Genomic DNA, 23174 nt, shown 5'->3' with positions numbered 1-23174 from the left:
TCAAGTGAAGTCTGTGGATGGAAACTCGATCTTTCACCGCCTGCTAGTAGAATTCCCAACACTAACAGAAGCTTCCGTGGGTCCTCGACAAGTTCAACACGATGTGCAACACTTCATCGAGACGAAGGGGCCACCAGTCTATGTGAAGCCAAGGCGATTACCTGCTGACAAGCTGAAGGCTGCTAAACAAGAATTTGAATATCTCGTGGCGCTTGGAATATGCAGACCATCAAAAAGTAGTTGGGCCTCACCACTTCACATGGTGAAGAAAAGCAATGGTGACTGGCGCCCATGTGGCGATTATCGAAAGCTCAATAGTGCAACGGTGCCGGACAGGTATCCAGTCCCACACATTCAAGACTGTGTTGTACAAATGTTGGAAGGCAAACAGATTCTCCGCGCTTGACTTAGCCAAGGCATTCCACCAAATTCCAGTAAGAGAGCAAGATATCCCAAATGTGACAACACCATTTGGACTTTTTGAGTTTGTATTCATGCCTTTCGGTCTATCCAACGCGGCTGCAACCTTTCAACGGTTTATACATTATGTTCTCAGAAGATTGAACTTTTGTATACCATATTTTGATGATGTCTTAGTGGCCTCAGAAACTGAAAGTCAGCATGTTGACCATCTGAAACAAGTTTTTCAGAGGTTTCAAGAATTTGGTATTCACGTCAACGCACCCAAGTGCGTTCTTAGTCAAGCCTCTGTGAAATTCTTGGGTCACACTGTATATGCAAAAGGCATTTCACCTCTTCCTGACAAAGTCTCAGCAATCATAAACTTTCCTAAACTAGATACCTTGAAGGAACTGCGTCGATTTCTGGCCATCAATAATTTCTATAGGCGTTTCATTCCTCATGCTGCACAATCTCAAGCAGTGCTGAATAATTACCTAAAGGGTGCCACAAAGAATGATAAAAGGCCTATCGAGTGGTCAGACGAGTCCACCAAAGCATTCCAAAAGTATAAGGATGACCTAGCTGAAGAAACCACATTATACCATCAGTCACCTACAGCTGCCTTAGCTATTGTGGTTAATGCATCTGACACCGCTGTGGGAGCTGCGCTTCAGCAACAGGTAGGAAAAGATTGGCAACCATTGGCATTTTACTTCAAGACTTTATCTCCAGCCCAGCGAAAGTACAGTGCATATGATAGAGAGCTGTTGGCAGCGTACATGGCAATCAAATATTTCCGTCATATGGTGGAAGGCCGCTGTTTTGTGCTTTTCACTGATCATCGACAGCTTTCCTATGCATTTACACAAAAAGAAGACAAGTGCTCTCCACGCCAACTGAGGCACTTGGACTACATTAGCCAATTTACTACTGACATCAGGTATCTCAAGGGCACAGACAATGTAGTGGCTGATGCACTATCAAGAGTGCATATATCATCGATTAATACACCATCAATGTTCGACTTCAAGGAAATGGCACAACAACAAACAGAAGATGAGGATCTCCAACAGTTGATATCTGGCGTCATTCCATCCTCTTTGACATTTCAAGCCATCCCTGTAGGCGACCCCCCATTGGATCTTTTTTGTGACACATCTACCGGCCATATCGTCCAGTCGTCCCATGCAACTTTCGTCGACCGATATTTGAAAAGTTGCACAGTCTCTCTCATCCTGGTGTTAAAGCCTCAATCAAGCTAATACAACAACGGTATGTGTGGCCCTCATTAAGAAGTGATATTTCTTCTTGGGCTCGCAAATGCATCAATTGCCAGAGGTCAAAAGTCTCCAGACACAACAAGAACAAGCCAGGCATTTTTCAGCCATGTAGTTCCAGGTTCGAGCATGTTCATATTGACCTGGTAGGACTGCTTCCTCCCTCCGAAGGGTTCCGGTACTGTCTCACTATGATCGACCGTGTTTCTAAATGGCCAGAAGCTGTACCTCTGGTGGACAGTTCCGCCAACACAGTGGCAGAAGTTTTTTTATGCCAGCTGGGTTGCTCGTTTTGGCCCTCCTCTTCGGTTAACATCAGACCAAGGTGTCCAGTTCGAATCATCGCTCGCCCCTGGCTTGGTACTATCCGTCATCGCACGTCTCCTTATCATCCGGCTGCTAATGGGCAGGTGGAAAGATTTCACAGGCAACTAAAATCTGTAATCATGGTTCATGCTACAAGCAGCTGGAGTAAAATTCTCCCTTCCATTCTGCTAGGCTGCCGTGCTGCTTGGAAAGAAGATATCCAGGCTACAGCAGCAGAAATGCTATATGGGGCTCTGATTCGCCTGCCTGGAGAATTTTTGACGCCTCTCAGTGACAGTCCAGATCCAGCGACTTTCATTGGCAGGTTGCGACAAACTGTGCAGAACTTGTGTCTTACTTCAAATCAGGCCCATGGATCAACAACAATCTTCGTCAGTAAAGACCTAAAGACATGCTCACATGTCTTCTTGTGGACTGATGCTCTTTGTCAAAGCCTTCAGTCTCCATATACTGGTCCACATCAAGTTGTCTCTCGTGGGGATAAAGTTTTCAAAATTATTGTACGAGGTCGTACGGTGACAGTGAATATTGATCGTGTCAAGCCTGCATATGTGATGAAAGATATTGATCTGCCAACCGCTACCTCATCTCGAACTACCACCTCATCTCCAACAGCTGACTGTACTCCTGTTTTTAGCCCACAGCGGTGGCAATTTTGGGCATCAAAATAGAGCGGCAGATTTAGATGTGGCTTCCCCCCCCCCCCCCGTGCACAGGCAAAATAGACTTTGAGTTTGCTTTCTTGCATATGTGAATTCACTGTTATGGTAAAGATTAATGTATAATTTCAAAAAAGTAATAAAAATAAATAAAACACCGCAAAACTTGCAGACTCAATTTTTTTAAAAATCAATTTCCGTAGTAGTATTGTCTCCCGTAGCTCTAGTTTATTGCAACCGTCTGTAAAAACTACGACAATTTGTAACAGTTTGCAACTCTGCTTATGAAATGCAATTGAATAAAAATAAATGAATAGTACAAAGTTTATTACATTTATTTTACAGTTACATTCACATTTGAAACATTACAATAAATTCCAAGTTATTGAAACTCCTAAGGTTAACAGTTTTTTTTTTGTGAATGTAAACTGGGACTGTAACAAAATAGAAAACAAAGCAATTGAATGCTGTAAAAGTTTTACAGTTTCATACAAATTTTGTTGCTTGTTGGCGGGGTACAATTCCTGAAATGCTGGGAACTGTGCTATTTTTTGAATCCCAAAGATCATAAGAGGCATATCATTTTGATCAAGAACATTCCTAAAGAAATTGGAAATAAAAATATGCAAAACAAAATAATTACAGCCCTGGGGGGACAATAACAGTAATAATTATTATAAATTTGGATATTTACTTTGTTATTTTCAACTTACCAAAAATCAACAGCTGTTGGAAAAAAAAAAATGATCATCTTGAAAACTTAATACACAAAAACGGCACTGAATACGAGACATTGTCTTCAGAACTATAAGAATTTTCTTATATTATTTTGCAAAGAAAACGCATCAAGCAACAGCAATCATTCTTTACTTCGGGCATCCCTGGTGATAGATAAGCATAAGTGGAGTATAAAACGCCCTACCCTCCATTTTCGAGAATTATGGTGGATAATTGATTAAGAAAAAAACGTGCAAAATCTAAAAAAAAACGAACTGGTGGTGTTTTTGAAAGACCTACATGCAAACTAAGTGCATATTTAAAAATAACAAAAAATCCTATAACGTAACATTTGTCTCATTGAAATACCTGGACACGAGCTACAAATGCTGAAAAATTGGCAAAGTTTAATGTAGCAATAGCCATCTATAGCGATATATTGAATTCAGCAATCTCCAATTCAGCAAACACCCTTCTAGCTACAATTGGTCAAATTTACCAAAAACTTCTCCATTCCACCAGCTTTTTAAAAAGCCTACAATAGACCATATCAAATTAACTCAAACCGCTTGCAATCACGAGCTTTTGCAAAAATTTCTAATATACACACTCAAGCATGCTTGACACACTTGTAGTTACATGTGTCGGCACCTTTATGTTTACTTACACAGTTCATCACAAATGCTATTAGCTTTTATAAAAGGAAATTGTGGACCTTAAACTTTCCTATTTATGATTCCTCCAAGTCTCATCAGTATATTTCATGATATGGGATGAAAGTAGAAAGGCTCTTGGCGAAAAAGAAATGGCTGTGTGTCTGTTAAATGGGCAAATATTATTATCTTTGATTCTACTGTTCAAGAAATTACCACATCATCAAGACCAGCCAGTGCTCTGTCTCCAAGAGATATAAGCGATGTGGAGAAGTGGAAGAAATTACCATATGGGCTCAAAATAATTGTTAAATTGTAAAGTAAAATAAAACTTAATGGTAAGATGGCATAAAGCTTTATTGTTCATCACTATCAAGATGTTTTTTTTTTGTTCGAGAGAGACTGTCATGGGGGTAAGGGGGTGTCGTGATCTGGCAACACTCCTGACTAATCTGCACGTTAATGACCTAGTGTAGTTAGTGCCACACCCACCTAAAGCATATATGCCACAAGTCGAATGTGATCACTACTGCTACTTCTGTTCTACTATTCAACCTATCTTTTTAATCTAATGCTAATCATGTAATAAATTCTAGTCAGTTACCAACATATTTTCTTGCTGTGTGTTTTGATATTTCCCCCACTACAAGAGAGACGTTGGTTGGGATTGATCATCACATTATTCTCTTTCTGATACAGTAAAAAATTAAAAACATTGATAAGGTGACTGAAAAATACTTACACATATTTATAACTTTCTAGAATGAGATATATTGCTAAGCAGTCTGTGGCCTGTGAGAAATGTGAACACACTGATTCCACTTAGATACTTCAGTGTAGCAAACATACTCAATTGAATCCAAAAGCAGATGAAAAGACCAAATATTGCTGAAATCAAGGAAAAAAAAAATCAGCTTTATAAAAAAAAAAATATAGACAAATATATAATACTAGCTATAATACCCGGCGCTGCCCGGGTTTTCTACCATGAGGCTTTTTTGGATCACGTGATATCTCCCTCTCTTTTTCTTGAGGGACATACAAACCGTGTGCAAGTTAACCAATATAGCGACTTCGCGATTCATGAAATAATTAAATCTAGATTTACAGAAACGTAGAAATGAGTATATATTTTTCCTTTTTTAAGGGGCGCAAGGTATTTTGATGAACCTCCACCCCCTGAACTTCAAGTTATCCATCTGTCTGTTTCAGCTTTCAAAAATGCTTAATTGAAGCTGTGAAATTTCTTCGATGTATTTATCTATGGTCTTACTCATTCTAAAATGATTAATATAGAAAATTAGCACCAAGAGATGGATGGAACTTTTTCAAAAGTAGAAAATGATGAGCACATGAATTAATGAAAAGAAATGAATACAGCCAAGGAGCTACTACCACCACTGACTTGGAGGTACACTCAACTTGTACACACCCCTTTTGAGAATCTTAAATGAATTGGTACATGCCGGAACAAGTTGTGTGGGTTCGCATCAGCTCCGTGTGAAAGAGGCCTAACCCCCAAATACCAGTTGTTCCCCCCTGAAAGAAATTTCTGGCTATAGCCCTGGTCTGAGAACAAGAACACCCTTATGTTAGTTGTTCAACAGGGTGTCTGCCAAATACCAAAAGCAGGATTCTGTGACTTTTCCGTGACATTTTCTCATTCGACAAAATGAACCATGCTAACCGTTTTTTTTGGTATCAATAGTTTTAAACTGAGTAGTGACCACCTGAGGGGTTTGGGTTAATAAAAAGAGCATGATGAAGATGCCAAAGCATATACAAACATGCCAACATTGACATGAAGCCTCTCAGTGCTGAATGTTGCGCTTCACCATGATTTGGGGGGGGGGGGGAAGACAACTACTCCAACCACATTTAAAAAAATTCAATTTTTAAAAACTTTTAAATTTAAGGATTTAAATACACCACCACATAGGAACTGGACCCTAAGGGCACAAGCCACATAAGCCACTCCCAGCGCAAAAGCATATGTGGCTACAGGTTGTTTCTCGAATGGGGAGGACAAATGTCCACCTTCTGCCTATGTCAATTTTTTATTCGGGGGGGGGGGGGAAGAGCAGATCATCCTCCCTTCATCCCCACCCATAACTTCCACCAACTTTGCGAGGTCACCCAATCCCTTAGTAGATTATAAATATCCAATGTAATTCAACTTTCCAAAACGAGCTTGTCGAAAACGCGTCCAGCAAATGAAAAACTACTGAACACATTGATTTATATTAAGCCGTGTGCACAACAGCAAAGTACTGCTACAATGCATAGCAATAGTGCTCTCAAAACAGAGCAAAAGAGCCGAACAACATTGAACGAATGAGATGTAAGCGATCAAACAGTCAGTTCGATCAGTGCAACTATTGGCGCCGACTGTTGAAATCGGCAGTTTGCCGTCAGAATCGACGCGCATCTCCAGATGTACATTGCGTAATTCATGGTTCATCTCCCAAAAAGTTTGTGGCAGATATTTTCGCATATAAAAAGAACCAAAGCATAAATGGTTGCACAGTTTTAAAACACTGGTATATCTTTAAATTCAGCCTAAATGTTGCGACGCAATATTTAGGCCGAATGAAGGCAGATAAGTCAGAACGATAGAGTTGAAGAGAAGACAAACATCTGACACATGCATACAGTGTACAACTTCCTCGTTCGCTATAGCTTGTCAATAAAGATTGACGAGATGAAAAAAAAGGCTGATAATTATTTAAAAAAAACTTTCAAAAAATTAGTGCTATTTTTCCATGGCCTCCACAAAAATGAGGCTAACAGGGCTGAGCTTTGAGGGGTCTCCGGTAATCACCATCATTGTTTTTTCATGCTATAAATTCACTACAGAGCTTCCACCCCCCCCCCCACTCGTGAAAACTCTGGTTTGCAGACCTACCAAAGATCCAACACCCGTTTCACAACGTGCGGGGAAAATCATGCATGTCCTTTCAACTTATATTGTTTCGAAGGCAACTCCAACTGTCCTGCCAGTCACCCTCTTTAGGAATTGTAATACGATCCTACGAACACTGCTTTGGGGGGGGGGGGGAATATTACAAATGTTGAAAGGTCCCGACCAGCAAAGAAAGAAAAGTTTTTTTTGTTCATTCAGGCTAAATAGCTTTTTTGCCCCACCCATATACTGTCTGCTATAATGTAGGGTAACTACACATTGACATTATTCTTTTCTGTTGGTACTCACCCATCCATTTCTCCAGGGCAAAAAAAAGGAGAAAAGAAATTTGATAATAAAAAAATATTGAATGCCACAGTTTTTCCCAAAGACTAGATTTTAGGGGAAAAAATCGAAGAAAAATCTCAGAAGAATCACAAAATCCATTACCTTCACTCAAATTTTGTGTTTTTCGGGGCTTCTGTGATGACAGACACCCTGCCTTTAAACCCCTCTTAGGGAGATTAAATTTTGAAAATTCCCTTTTAGTGTATTTTTCACCTTATGAATTAAAACTAGTGACAAAATTTCATACATCAATGGTTTAGTGAACAAATGTGGTGATATTTTTTTTGCAAAAATAGACAAAAGTGTGAGAGTTCAAAGCCAGAGTTTGAGATATTGTAATACACAAACGTTGTAAGCAATAAGTGGCCAGGAAAGTTTGAGCATTCACTGATGTGCTATGTGAATGTATTTTTATGCAATACTAAACTTTGAAAATGCTCTACTGAAGTATCAGCAAAAAAAAATCACTTGCCAAGCGTGCACTAACGGCCGTATTCACCACTCAGCGTGCTGAAACGCAGATCAGTTCAAACTCTTCTCAGTTTCAACACAAAACCGGTATTCTCGAAACACAACCAAGTGTGTATCAAATGAAACTTGATTCAGTTGGCGAGTATTTAACGTATATTAGCTTGGTTAGAGTAGATTCCATGCTGATTGGATGAAATATGATATAGGGTTTTCGATCTTCTAATGAAGTAGAAAACTTGATGGTAGGATTCTTGTGTTTAATGTTTTTCAGCAACTTCTGTTTTCTATAAGTAAAATAACAATAATATGGTTACCTTCATCCCTTTTTTAATAGAAATTCTACTTCATTTGAGCTATGTTTTTCTTTCCTACTTCCGAGATATCTATAATGATGGTTTTTCATTTCGCTACACAATTGCTAATTCATATTAGATTATTGCAAATAATTTATATCACATATATTGTATTTTCCCTCGTATAATCAGCATATGCGATTTTCACTGTTTTGAAAAAAAAAAAAAATTATCCCCATATACTATACAAATTTCATTAATCATGAGTTTAATCAAAGAAAAAAGGGCAGATTTCCTCGCAACTGTGTAAAATACATATTTTAAAAAATACTCAAAAAAATTTTTTGAACAATTTCCAAATTTATATGAATATTTTTTAAACTATAATTGTTTTGTACATGAAATCACTACTTTGTAAACACGAATAAGATAAACCCATTACAATTAAAAAGCTCAAAATTCATTAAATTTGATTTCCAAAAAAAAAAAATTTGTGCTCATAGTAATTCTCCTTGTGATGTACATTAAATGTTAAAGTCATTACTGAACATTAATAGCTATATTAGGTTCCTATTACTAGCCAAATAAGTTAATATCTGAGGCTACAACTTTTTTGTAATTATATATGTTGAAATGAACTTATATGCAACCAACAGTAAACATTTCCTCATTTCTTAAGACACTATATTTTATGCAATCCTACACCCAAGATATGCACTCCCTCAAATGTATAAAATGCTACACAGAACGGTTTTCTTCTCGAGTATGCACACTTATTAAGAAAAAACTGTTTCAACATGTATGATTGTTTTTTTGATTAGCTTCCATGAAAAGTTAAATACAGTTGAAAGCAGTTAATTATATTATTAGATATAAATTAAAAGAACTTCATTGAAGCTGAGAGATTCTTAAAAATAAAAACCTGTAAACAAAGTTTCAAATTTATAAGTCAATACAAGCATTAGTGTATGGACAAAATTTTTTTTTGTTATGTGTAACTCTTGACTGCACCTTTGAATCATGTTTAACTCAAGGGTAGACAAGTTTAGTAAACAAGTAGATGTTTAGCCAAGACAAAAAACTATTAAAAAAATTGACACACAGATTCAACAACGTCATTATTTATAAACAAAACCATTTTCCATCCCTCTTTCTACTTGCAGGACTGGTACTTAAATCTGTACTTTTTTAATATACTGTATTTACATGATAATCACAATCTAGTTATTCCTTGCTTTCAAAATTTACACTGTAACTTGAACATAACCAAGACACAAACTAAATTCATGCAACTATGTAAAAAAAGCTAAAATTTTCCTCACGTAAGAAATAATGACAAATCAATTATCAAAAATAATTTATTCATATTTATATAAAAGTATTTGAGACTGCTGAAAAAAATAATGGTACATATAACAAACACACATAGTAAATAAATATTAGGATTTTCTTCTGTGGCATTATGAAATAACTGTGATGGAGACTTAGCTCATTTTCATCTTCAATGACCACATTCTATCATGGATATGTGGTTTCTTTTTTCTTTTGCTCCCAAATACTGGTTTCATCTGAAAAATTAAACATAGGTTTCATGAAAAAAAAATTTCCCCTAAAGAATTGAGCAAATTCTACCCATGTGTTGTGATTTCAAGTACAGTGGAATCATATTGCATAATATGAATGCAGCACATGTAATAAGCAATTACATGGTACAAGTTAAGTAATGATAGAATACTCAAATATTATAAATTTCACTCAATCATTGTCTAATGTTCGCACAAACTGCACATAAATGTGTTTCGAAAAAGTAGTTTCATTAATTTTTGAATTGATGTTTTATGCAAGAAAGGTATGATCACACACTAAAATCTTGATAAAATGATACTCTGCAGATCAAGAAAAAATATTGTTGTAAAGGAATTGCATATTATATATAGAGTAGAGATGTAAAATTCTCAAGATCAATCTTTAGGGAAATATTCTCCTGAAAGAGAGTATTTGAGAATATTCTCTGGAAGGACTACTATTGTAAATAACTTGAGAATATTCTTAATGAAAATATTCTCATGTTATTTATAATATTATATACAGGGTGTCCAAAATTAAAAGACCCCATTTCAAAGTAGCTTACAGGCAAAACCAGTCATCAGAAAAGAAAGATCTTGTGGAATACTTTATGAAATGATAGGAATTTATTTCAAGAGAAAAAAAATCAGTTGCACATGTCGCCACCAGAGGACGTTTCACTCTGAATACCCATAGTAAACATGTAAATTTATGTGATATCACACAGCAGCTGTTATAAAACCTAGAAACATTTGCAGAGATCTTGTTTCTCTATGTGTTTGCTGCTCAAAACGACGATAAGTTCATGAGATAGTGCTTTCTTGGCAAAATTGTTTTACCAAAAGAGCAATTCCGCAGTAAATGCTCTACGTAACTATCGGACTTGGAAGAGGATTCCAAAACATCCATTGAATTTTAAAAACCTTCAGAGTATGATAAAAAAAATTGACACCACAGGATCATTGACTGTTCGTCCTGGAAGAAAACCTGTTTCTACAGACGCAGTACAGGAGGTTTTGCTTCAGGTAGAAGAGGATAGCGTTTCAAATTCTTGTGGTAGCACGCACTAGTGTCAGGCGTTAGCACAGGACACGTTCAACTGTCCATAAGATCATGCGGAATATCCTCCAATATTATCCGTAAAAATTTTACCAGTGCAGCGGTTGCTTCCACATGATTATGACGCTTGACTCCGGTTCTCACAGCAGTGTCTAGCTCACATGGAGGTTGATTCAGAATGGCCTTGGAATATCCTCTGGACAGACAAAGAGCATTTTCATTTGGATGGTGCAATCAATACTCACAACTGCAGAATCTGGGAACCAGGAAATATGCATGCTATCTTAGAGGTACCGTGTGGATTTACTGCATCATTTATTTTTGGTCCCTACTTTTAAGAGGAGTTACATTCTACAGGTCCAGTGACATATTTGACATATATCTTTTTCCCAATGAAATGTTACGTCATCTTTCAATAAATTTTGCAATGGAGCGGGTTTCAGAGAGAAATCTCTTATAAATCTTCGGTAGTAAGAGCTGAGCCCTAAGAAACTCCTCACATCTCGATTGTTTTGTTGGAACAGGAAAATTTGTAATTTCTCTTACTTTATGGTTTAACTCCATCGGAATTCACAACGTGGTCAAGAATTTTTATTTCCGGTGCTGCAAACGAACATGTCTTTGGATTCAGGTGAAGACTTGAGTATTGAATGCATTAAAAAAGAGCCGTTAAACAGTTAAGACGTTTATCGAATGTCTCAGAAAAGACTATGATGATGTCGTTGAGGTAGCATAAGCACACAGTCCACTTAAGGTGATGAAGGAGATTGTCCATCATGCGCTCAAAAGTTGCTGGAGCATTAGAAAGTCCAAATGGTATCTTAAATTCGTATAGCCTTTCTGGTGTTACGAAAGCAGTCTTTTCACAGTCAGCTTCATCCACCTCAATCTGCTAATAGCCACTGTATAAATCCATGGTGGATTTTTTTGCGCCCTTTAGAGAATCAAAAGTATCATCTATAACTGGTAGTGGGTAGACGTCTTTTGGTAATTCTGTTTAATTTGCGATAATTGACACAAAATCGCCACGTGCCATCCTTTCTCTCGACGAGAACTACAGGAGAAGATCAGGGGCTTTCAGATGGCTGAACCACTTCCTTTTCAGCATTTTTTCAACTTCCTCTTGAATTATTCGACATTTGGTGGGCACAGAAGCAGATTCAACAGTGGGCACACCAGGCACGTGCCTAGGGCCCCAAAAAACCGAAACAGCACACTTTTTTTCTAATTTAAGGAACCCAATATTTTCTTTTGCACCAGGGCCCCGACCAACTTTAATTCGCCACTGGGTAGGCGATAATACCCTATAAGGTGTTTGGTTGATGGGAGAATGGTATCCAGTGTTGATTTTGTGCTTCACGTTGAGTTTCAAAAGCTTTTGGAAACTGTTCTAGCAATAAAAGCGATTTTTTTTTTTTATGGTCACTTGAGATACGATGACAATATTTGGGAATAATCGACTGGACTCTCATTACTCTTGTTAACATTCTCGTACAACAGCACTTCTGATAAAGCATTCACATAGTTACAGTCAAGTTGTTTTGTGTCGCGGACGCACATGTTATTCACTATACGTCAAGGTTGGGCTAGCCCATTAGCGACCCACAGTTCTCACTTGTTATTTGCAAGGCTCATGATGGTTGATGGGATGGCAACTTCTTGGTTTACCAGTAAAAACCTATTATTTTCTACGATAATGTCAGTGTCACTATCCACAGGAGCAGATAATTGTAACTTAGTTACCGAGCGTGCTGGTATAGTATAGTCCTCTACAGCGTAAAACCCCCCTTTCTACGTAGGCTGATGATCCTATAAGATCTCTTCAAATGTAAATTCTAGCCTGCTACAGTCTATCACTGCTTGAGACTCCTCTAGAAAATCCCAACCGAGGATGGCTAAATTACGACATAATTGTGAATTCCACTGGTGGACTGTAACCATTGACGGTGAGACGAAGAGTACAGGTTCCAAGAGGTTTCACATAACTGCCATTCGTGACTTTTAAGATAACATCTTGTGAGGAACATTTTTCACTATTTACAAACATAATTTTACATAACTGATGTCGAAAATCTTCGGAGATCACAGAGAACAAGGCTCTAGAGTCTACTAGTGCACGTATGGGATGGTTGTCGAGGATAACATCAACATGGTTTCCGAGCATCCTAGCGACACTGGAGAATTTTGAAAAATAACGGCCTCACCTCCAACAAAAGTCGCGAGGCTTAGTTTCCTCATTTCAGCGATTCGCAGACTGACTAGAACATCTATATGGCGACAGGGATCTGTAGTGCTTTCGGCGATCGTCCATGAAAAGGGATGGATGGAAAGATCCTGCGGCTGGTATGCTGTTCTCGTTGGTTATGCAGCTGTTACTGGGGTATGATAAAGCATGACATCCTTGGCTGTTGCGGTAGGTGTCAAAGATGAACCATCGTTCTCAGCAACAGCATATGGCGTGTCAGGGACGGCCACAGTGGAAGCAAACGTGACCTTGTTGTCCTGTGTACACCACACATCAGTTTTCCTCGTAAGCTGTTCCAGTGTTGGTTTGCCATCGTACGGGTACGAGTCAACTGGCACTGTCGTCTTGATGCAGGAGAAATCTGCCGTTGACGTTTTTCAGACAGATAAGCGAGAGACTTTCCCATTTCATCCCTTACAACAACCTAGATCGAATGCAGTCCTGGTTGGTGCACCACTGCTGGTGCAATGGTTGAGCACTAGATCTCTTCACACACGATTTGACAGATAAGAGATGACAAACAGGCCCGTCATTTAAGGGACTTTTGAAAATACACTAAAAATGGTGTATATATACAAATATATATATTTTCCTTCCACTGAATACATGTGGTTTGCCCCCACCAGAAAAAGTTGAAATGACGGCCCTGATGACAAATCCTCTTGTTCCTCGATAACAGCTATAGGAACAACGTTTGGGAGTCTGGCGAACTTGTTTCATCTGATCCTTTCCTGCTACTTTATAACATCATTTGACGAATTCAGCAGTGGTGGTGACTTCTCTCATCAGCAGCGACTTGAGTACGTTCTCTGCCACTTCTTTCATGGGGTGAGATACCTTGTCCTCTTCTGACATGGCCCGGCCTACTTGATGACAAATTCCCATTACGTCCTGGATGTATGATAGACTTGGTTCGTCACTCCTTTGCGCTAGACTCTTCAGCCATTCTTTGGCTCTTCGAATGTACAGCTCGGTGTCACCGAAGGTTTTTTTCAGTTCGGCGAACGTTGAACACGAAGTGTGTGTCCTCATTGTTTTCAAACCACTTCCTGGCAGTATCTTTGAGGAAAAAGTATGCATTGGCTAAGCCATGACTGTCATCCCACTGGTTAAAGTTCGACACTCTCTGACATTCCTTCAGCCACTTCTTCGGATCTTGGTCAGGATCACCTGTGAAAATATTTTCAATTTCCAGGTCTCCTCCATAAGAGATGGAGTGTGTATTGTCGTTTGTTCTCCTTCTCCTGTAGTCGTCATGGCTCGAGAAAGAATAGTCCCTGCAGGTGTCACATACAGTCCATATTCAGGAGGAAGATTCTGTAATCGATTACTCTGCAGAGAATCGTTGTTAGAAGCCAAGCTGATTTGCAACTGTTGTTACCCAGTGCCTCCACCAAAAATGTCACATTTATTACAGATAAACGGATCAAACACAGTGGGTTATTTTATTAAGCAAAGCAAAATACAAGGATGAAAGGAATAGCGAGATTGAATACAATGAGTTTGCAGATCAAATCAATATATATAATATCTTCATAACCAAACTTTTAAAACCGCTCATCATGACCAAGAGAATATTCTCCAACTAAAAGTTGTCATTGGGAGGTGATTATGCAAAAAATTGCTTTGTTTTAAATGTTTCAGGCAATGAAAAAACTGAATTATATTTTAATATAAATAAAACTAGTAAAAAAATTTCATTATTTAAAAGAGAAATGAATATTCTCGATTATTCTCCAATTTTTACATCCAGGAGAATATTCTCACCTCGCATCTGTAATTGAGTGGCAGCAGTTTAACATTATACTATAGGAATTTCTAAACAACACTTTCAAAATATCGATGTAAAGGGATTTATTGTTATATCAAGTATCATTGCAGAGAGGTTTAACTGGAAATAAACCAATGAACTGATATTTATATGTAAAATATTAATGCTACAAATGAAATGAAATGAGCTTTAACTATGTGATTTTGGATAATGAGCCTGCACCACAGAAAATTTGTTTTGTTATGCATGTGTTTTCATTTGTGCAAATACTGTGGATGCTGCTTATAACATTTTTTTCTTTCAAAAAAATACCATGAAAAATGTTGTAAGGGTGAAATCGCTTTAAACAGGAAATCTTAATAAGAATTAGTTTGATTACTAAGTGGGAAAATATTATATGTGGGAACGTTATAAGCGAGATAGACTGAATTTAAAAGGAAAATGCCATGTTTTAACACATGTCAGCAAAATATCATGTAATAAATATTACTGTCAAGAGGTAAAAAGCTAAAGCTTAGTGAATATTGTATTGCTTAGGAATTAAAATGCACTACTGTAAATGATGTATATATTTCTGCTGAAAAATATGTACAGAGGAAGATTGAGGACAGTATTAATGTTACAATTTATCTATAATGGCCCATTTTACCTGTGGCGGTGATGTCGGCAAGAATGTGTAGGTGTTGGCATTCCAATATTATAAATCTGTCAACACATTGTTTTCTTGAGCGCGCCTTTTCTTTACCTCTTTCGCTGTTTTGAGAGAGAAGGGTTTCGTTTCTTGCCGAGTCAAGATGTCATTCTGTATGTTTCCACGTATTCTCGTTCCTTTTTTATATGTGAATGAACAATGTTCCTTCTAATTAATAAACTTTCATATTTAGCCATCCTCTGGAATCTAAGTATATTTGTGAGTCAGATTTACACGCTATCTATGGACAAGTCACTACTTGAATTGAAGTGTCAGCACATCACCTTCATACTAGTGACACCAACCATAATGGTGACCTCATTTTCCACAGGGGATACTTCAGAACAATTGGATACTACCTTCTGAAGTTTCTGTTCTGGTTGGGCTTAGTACGTTACAATGGATCATGAATATCTCTCTGTTACTTGGATTTAATTTCAGTTTTGTGGTGAGTGAATAATTTTTCTCTTTCGTAGGACTATTACCGCTATGGCAAATCCACAAGCAACTGCCAATCAGACTGAACTTTCCCTTTCGGTAGCCGAAGTCTCACGTGTTTCATTCTGGCGCTTTTATTTTGGGAAGCCAACGTTTATTTATAGTTCCTTCAAGTGGACTCCCAGTTTATCACAGCAGGCATTACTGTGGATAAGACGAAGTTTCATTCTGTGATTTCCGTGCTTGACACAAAAATCTTGTCTTACGTGAGTGATTTAGTACGTCATCCTCCCACACAAAATTTATATGAGACTGTAAAGAAAAGCATTCTTTCCCGAAACTGCTCGTTTGAAATCTCTTTTTCATGAGTGTGAACTAGGTGACAAAAAACCGTCCCAACTACTTTGCGAGATGCGAAACTTGTCGAATAACACAATCAGTGATGGTGTTTTGAGCACGTTGTGGCAGCAAAGATTACCCATCAGTGTTCAACAAATTTTGTCGATTTGCCGGGATCCTTTTGATTCTTTAGATCAGATAGCTGATCTTATATTAGAAGCTTTGAGTTTTAACGCTGTCGTTTCTTAGGTTTCTCAACCTCCTCTGCCTTCTTCAGAGTTGCATGAACTTAAAAAAGAAATTGCATCGCTCACTACATAATTCGAAGAGCTCTCTCGTTCTTGAAACCAAGAAGTCAGTCGCGAAGCAATTCAGAAGCTCATGAATGGAAAAATTCTTCAGATCCCTCTGATCGACGCAAATTGTGATGGTATCATGCTCGATATAGTGAAAAGCACATCGTTGAATTTGCCTTGCCAACACTCGGAAAACTAGTGGGCAATCCTGTTAAAGCGGCGGCCGGGGATTGCCACTTTCAAGTTCGCTTATTCATTTGTGATGGAAAATCAAAAATTAGTTTTCTTGTTGACAGTGGTGCAGCTGTGGCAAGTGATTTAGGGAAACAGCTCAAAGTTACCAGGCCTGACGACCTTTCGTTATATGCGGCTAATGGCACTAAAATTCACACACATGGAACTAAGCATTTTGATCTTTATCTCGGACTGAGAATATTCTCATTCAATTTCTTAGTGGCCGACGTCACAAACCTTATTTTGGGTGCTGATTTTTTGGAGAGATTCTGTTTACTTGTTGATGTCAAGAATTGCCGGTTAGTTGATATAATTTGACAACTCTATACTCTCTTGGTGTAGTAACTACTGGTCCTCACGGTCTAATGACAGTTTCTGGGGCCACTACATACCATAAAATATTGATGGTTCGGTCTCAAGTTCTCAACCCAAACCACATGCCATAACCCACTTCATCGAAACTTCAGGGCCTCCCATCTTTGCAAAGGCTAGACGTCTTTCTCCTGAAAAGCTGTTGGCTGTAAAGAAAAAGTTTAACTTGCTTTTGAAGCAAAGCATCATTCAACCTACCAAAAGCCTGTGGGCTAGCCCTATCCACCTAGATTAAAAAAAACAGATGGCTGGCTCATATGTGATTTTCGTCGGTTGAATGCTGTAACTATTCCCGACCGTTATCCTATTCCTAATATTCAAGACTTTTCTTTCGGCCTGGCTGGAAAAAGAATATTTTCTAAACTTGATCTAAAGGCATACCACCAGATCCCTGTGAAAGAAAGCGATATTCTTAAGACAGCTGTGATTACACCACACAGTCTCTTTGAATATGTTTACATGACCTTTGGCCTCAGGAACGCAGCACAAACATTTCAACGATTCGTTGACAGCATCCTCACGGATTTCGACTTCCATGTTTACTTAGATGACATTCTTGTTGCCTCAGCTGATTAGAAGTCACATGAACATGATCTTGATGTGTTGTTCAAGAGACTAAGCGAATACGGTTTAGTTCTCAATTCTGAATGTAAAAGGATGCCAATTTGGACTAAGAGAAATCCAGTTTTTAGGTCATCTTGTGTCAGAAAGGGGCATTTCCCCGTTGCCAGATCATGTTATAGCACTTTTGGACTATCCATTGTCCAACACAATCGATGAGCTGCGATGTTTTCTGGGACTAATAAATTTTTATCGTTTCATGAAAAACACTGCCTCTACGCAAGCATGTTTACAGGATCTAGTTAAAGGCAAGTGAAAACAAGATAAAACAAAAATTAACTGGTCTGCGGAAGCAAAATCTGCATTCGCATCATGTAAGGAAATGATTTCCAATGCTGCTCTATTGGCTCATCCTATTTGAAGGGCGCCACTTCTTCTAGTTGTTGACGCATCTGATTTTGCAATTGGCTGAGTTTTGAATCAAGCAATTAATGATCACACTCAGCCATTAGGTTTCTTCTCGCGCAAGCTAACTTCAGCTGAATGCAGATACAGTGCTTACGATCGAGAACTGCTCGCGATATATTCAGCAATTAAATGTTTTCGACATATGCTGGAAGGATCTGACTACGAAATCCTCACAGACCATAAACCATTGGTCTATGTATTTTTCCAAAAAAGTGAAAAATGTTCACCTAGGCAGATTCCTCATCTGAAATTCATTAGCCAATTTTCAAAGCGTATCAAGCATATTTCAGGCGATCGAAATGCAATAGCTGATGCATTTTCAAGAATATCAGAAATTGAAATGCCTCTTAGTATCGATTTTGCCGAGATGGCTTGCGCTAAGGATGAGAAAGAATTATGATTACTATGTGAAACAGGCTCAGGTCTTGAATTAAAACCAATGACTTTCGGTTCTCCTGAAGTCACTCTATAGTGTGATATTTCCACTGGTTCAATTAGATCTTATGTACCATCAACGTTTCGTCGCGCTATTTTTGATGCAGTGCACAACCTCTCCCACCCTGGCGCCACAGCTACTACTGAAATGGTTCGCAGACTATTCATCTGAAAATTTTTAGAAAGGGACAGCAAATAGTGGTGCAAAACTTGCATCCCTTGTCAGCGATCCAAAGTTGGTCATCACACACATTCTACTGTTGATGCATTCAGATTACCTTCCGCAAGGTTCTGGCATGCCCATATTGACATCGTGGTTCCACTTCCATCAAATCAAGGACATCGCTACGTTGTGACTTGCAGTGGCTGATTCAACAGAAGAGCCAGACACACCTCCACGTTAATATGACCAATTCAACAGATGGATGGAAGCTATTCCTGTTCCCGATCAGACTTCTGAAACTGTGGCATTTGCTTTCCTCTCAAATTGGATCTCCTGTTCTGGCATTCCAGAACGCATTACTACGGACAGGGGTTATAAGTTTGAATCTGAACTCTTCCAATCCCTTACGAAGCTGCTGGGCGTGGACAGGGTTCGTACTACCGCTTACCACCCACAAAGCAATGGAGCCATCAAGAGATTCCACAGGGACTTGCAAGCTGTCATCATGTATTGCATCACTGAAAAATAGGTTGACGTTCTTCCCACCATTTTACTCATAATACGCTGAAGTTTCAAACCTGATTTTGGTGCTACCCCTGCAGACATGGTCTACGGAACATCGTTGAGGTTACCCGGAGACTTCTTCAAAGATTCCGGTAAACACATCTCAAAATCTGATTACGTCACAAACTTGCATAAGCCTATGTCAAAGCTTCGCCCTTCGCCTTTGTCCAATCATTACTCAAAAAACATTTTTGTGCACAAGGACTTGGCCAAATCCACACACATTTTTGTGAGGGTTGACGCTGTAAGGCGTTTGCCACAGCAGCCTTACCAAGGACCTTATGAAGTTTTGAATAGGACTGATAAATTCATTACTTTGCGTATCAATAATGAATCTAAGTGATTCTATGAATCTATTGATCGTTTAAAACATGCATTTTTGTTTAATTCTCTCGAGTGCACAGAGTCTAATGTTAGAAAATCATTTCTGTGATGCTCCAGCCTCACCACAGGGCTTTGTCACGAGGTCCAGATGGAAAGTTCATTTTGTAACACCTTATCAAGCTTAACGTCCTTCGGATTCATGGGGGAGTACTGTGACGGTGCTGTCTGCAAGAATGCGTGTAGGTGTTAACATTCCAATATTATAAATCTGTCAACACATCGTTTTCTTGAGCACGCCTTTTCTTTACTTTTATTTTTCTGTTTTGAGAGATAAGGCTTTCGTTTCTTGCAGAGTCAAAATGTTATTTTATGTTTCAGTGTATTATCGTTTCTTTTTATATGTGAAAGTACAGTGTGTTTCTTCTAATTAATAAACTTTTATATTTAGCCATCCTCTGGAATTTAAGTATATTTTGTGAGTCAGATTTACACGCTATCTATGAACAAGTCACTACTTGAATTGAAGTGTCAGCACATCACCTTCATACCAGTGATATCGACCATGTACCTAGGTATACATTTTTCAAGTTCTTAATGTATGGGGCCCCTCAAAAGAAGAGAAAGGCACCACAAAAATGAGATCTGGTCGAAATTTTCTAGAATTTACCAGGTAGGGCCTCAGAAAAATCACTCGTCTCGAGGGGTCCCATCATGCTCTTAAGATAAGGTAAATTATGTTTTTTCTTCCTAGAAAAAATTAAGATTCATGCTGAGAAAATTCAAAGCTGTATAAAAGTGATTATTCCTGCCATTCAAGTAATGAGCATTCATGATTTTTTTCAGACCCATGGATTGATTTTTTTCAGGGGGAGGGGGGAGAGGGGATCTTATAAAGCGTGCCACTATGCCCCCCATATGGTCAGGACCATAACTGAGCTGCGGCAACCGGAGCACTTCCCAAAGGCCGAAAGAGAATGAGAGGTGCTCATAAAACTTTACACTTTATTTTGCATAATAACACTTTCAGGGTTATTATGCAACCCCCCCCCCCAACCCCCAAAAAAAAAACCCTGTACCAAGAGAGCCTACTATGGCCCTCCTTCAGGAAATATAAACGCAAATTTATGTCATTGATATGAATACCTGAGTATATTACACATACAAATACAATTCTATCATTATTTAATAGTAATGAGCATTTTGTTAGCAAATTAAGTTCAGATTTGAAGGAAATCATAAAAAAGTATCATTACTTACCTTCTTTTGTCACTTGTTGATGGCTTTCATTGATCGAGGAAAATTATTTACCAAATATTTAATACCTAAACGCGGTCATTAATCACCTTATAATTGATAAATTATTCCAAATTTCCCATTTCATTTAGGCTCATCACAAAAGCAATCCAGCACAACTGCCATTACTATGTCAATGTTTATGTTTGCAGCAACAATAATACTCACTGCACATGCGCTGAAACTCGATCCACCTTACTGGATTGCCGAGATTGGCAGTTCAGTTTCAGGTTCGAAAAACTGGTCCCTGGATCTTGATTCAGGGGTGGTGAATACCATTTTTGAGGAGAAACAGTTTAAAACCTGGATCTAGTTCTGAAATGTGCTGGTGAATACAGCCATAAGTCATCAATACATACAGGGGTTGGACAAAATGTGAACATCTGTGGAAAAAACAACACTAGGGAACCTGTCGTATATGCCCGCCCTCTAGTGTGGAAGAGTTGCACTTGGTGGACGATAATGTCCACACATCAGTCTAGTCGTAGCGGTGATGGCGTTTGGATGCGATGTATATCAGGGCTTTAAAACTTTGTTATGGCTGACCTAAGATTTCGAAAAAGGCATGATTGTTGGAGCCCGTCTTGCCGGGGCCACAGTAATGAAAATGGCCACCCTTGTTGGTGTTGAGAGAAGTACTGTGTTGATGGTAATGACAGCCTATAGCAAACAGGGAAAGACCATCTACCAATACAATTGAATAATCGAGGTAGATTAACCCAAAATTGCAAAAAGAACAATGGCTATACACGTTTTGTAATTATATGAAGTTCCTTCATCAGTAGCAGAAACAAAGAAGAAAGAAAAATATTGAAAAAACTCCTTATAGCTGGAGTTACTCGCTGTTGTAGACAAAACAATCAAATTCAAAATGAACCGGCAACAACAGAGTAGAGGAGGAGGATGGAAAAAGAAATGCCTGTTCATTTTGAATTTGACTTTTTTGTCTTAATGAGATGAGTTAATTCATGGTAGTTAGGAAAAATTGAAATAGTTTATAGATATTACATAATAGTAGTAGTAATAGTATGGAAAATGTAGCAGAGAAGAAAGAAAAGTAAGCTACAAAAAGGTAAAAGAAACCTACGATAGTATAAGAATGTAGGTCCGTAGGCGAAATTTTGGGTAATAGTGAATTGCACGCGATGGGAAAGTTTAACCCAATGAAACAGGTGGTTGAATTTATGGGAAAAGCTATATTTTGGAATGCAGTTGTATGTAGTCTGAGACAATGAGAAAATGTAATAAAACGGGGCCCTAGTTGAGAATGATAGGTGGGTAAAATATTATTCGTGTCAAGCTAAAGACCGCGGCACTGGAAATCTCATGCAAAATAAGATAAAGCTAATCTTTGTCTCTCGTCAAATGCATTGATTTATGAAGGAATGTGCGTCTAGACGGTTTCTATGGACATGAAACGGATCTGAATTAAATGGTTGGGTCAAATGTTGTGGGTGCGTGAGAGAAGCAGAAGAGCCAATAAGATTACGTTAGATGATAAAAAGTGGCTCCGACGCGAAAAGAAAATTACAAGATGAGCGAATGGAAAGTCTTGAAATAGCACAAAAAGACGGATTTGAAATTATGATTAAAAATATAAACTGATTTTAAAGAGGAGTTTTGAGAGAATGAGTAAACACAGAGAGAGTTTTTGTAAGTTAAGGTGGAGAGTGAACTAGAAGGAGAGTTCCGAAAAGTTGTGGGGTCGGACTGAAGAAAGAAAGATGAAGCCCAGGAATTGGAGGGCTAACAGCTGTATTGGGGTAAGTCATCCTCAGCCGTTGTCATGTTTCAAGTATTTGTTGTCCCTTTGCATTGTTGATTAAGTCAATAAAAAATAAATGTGCATGTACCAGAGTAATCTGTAACTAATACATATAATATTATAAATACTTATAATATTATTTTCGAGTCTCTCAGTAAATTCTAATTAGTTTAGAAAATGTTTAACGGCCAGGGTTATTACAAGATTTTGTGGGTTGCTCTTCAAAATCGAAGGACACCTCAAGTTCTGAAGGTAAAACACAATGCAACTCAATGAGGGGAAATGGTGTTAACGGGGCTCAGTACCACCACTAGACAAAGATGTATTACAATGATAACAGTCTACCAAGCGTAGATTGGACACAACAACAATGGGAGACTGCCATCTGGTCAGATGAATCGCGTTCACATTATTACACATTAACGGACGTGCTTACGTTTGGGGAACGGCAGCACAAGCTTATGATGTTGATTGTGTCCTTTCTACTGTTAAGCATGGAGGGGGATCAGTGATGCTGTGGGGTGTCATGTCTCAACATGGT

General features: G+C 38.3%; 2 protein-coding genes across 4 annotated transcripts in view; one reads left to right on the top strand and one right to left on the bottom strand.

Annotated features, from left to right (window-relative positions):
- Positions 1–1870: 1870 nt before the first annotated feature.
- LOC149083272 (uncharacterized) lies at positions 1871–2677 on the top strand. Its single transcript, XM_089236807.1, has one exon. The coding sequence runs from the start codon at positions 1871–1873 to the stop codon at positions 2675–2677; it is 807 nt and encodes a 268-aa protein (XP_089092933.1).
- Positions 2678–2975: 298 nt separating this feature from the next.
- The window catches only part of OstDelta (oligosaccharide transferase delta subunit), a 329525-nt gene continuing 309326 nt past the window's right edge, over positions 2976–23174 (bottom strand). For all 3 annotated transcript variants that reach the window (XM_089236493.1, XM_089236492.1, XM_089236491.1), the window contains exons 17-18: positions 4778–4923; positions 2976–3265 (exon numbers count right to left, since the gene is read on the bottom strand). In XM_089236493.1, the coding sequence (XP_089092619.1) occupies positions 4784–4923 (140 nt within the window). In that variant the 3' untranslated portion in view covers positions 2976–3265; positions 4778–4783. The remainder of the gene's footprint in view (positions 3266–4777; positions 4924–23174) is intronic.

Source organism: Pholcus phalangioides, unplaced genomic scaffold, assembly GCF_987345545.1.
Source record: "Pholcus phalangioides strain wild (caught in Gottingen) unplaced genomic scaffold, Ppha-v1.0 ptg000009l_1, whole genome shotgun sequence".
In the NCBI taxonomy this organism is placed as follows: domain Eukaryota; kingdom Metazoa; phylum Arthropoda; class Arachnida; order Araneae; family Pholcidae; genus Pholcus; species Pholcus phalangioides.
This window is presented reverse-complemented; position numbering and strand designations above follow the sequence as displayed.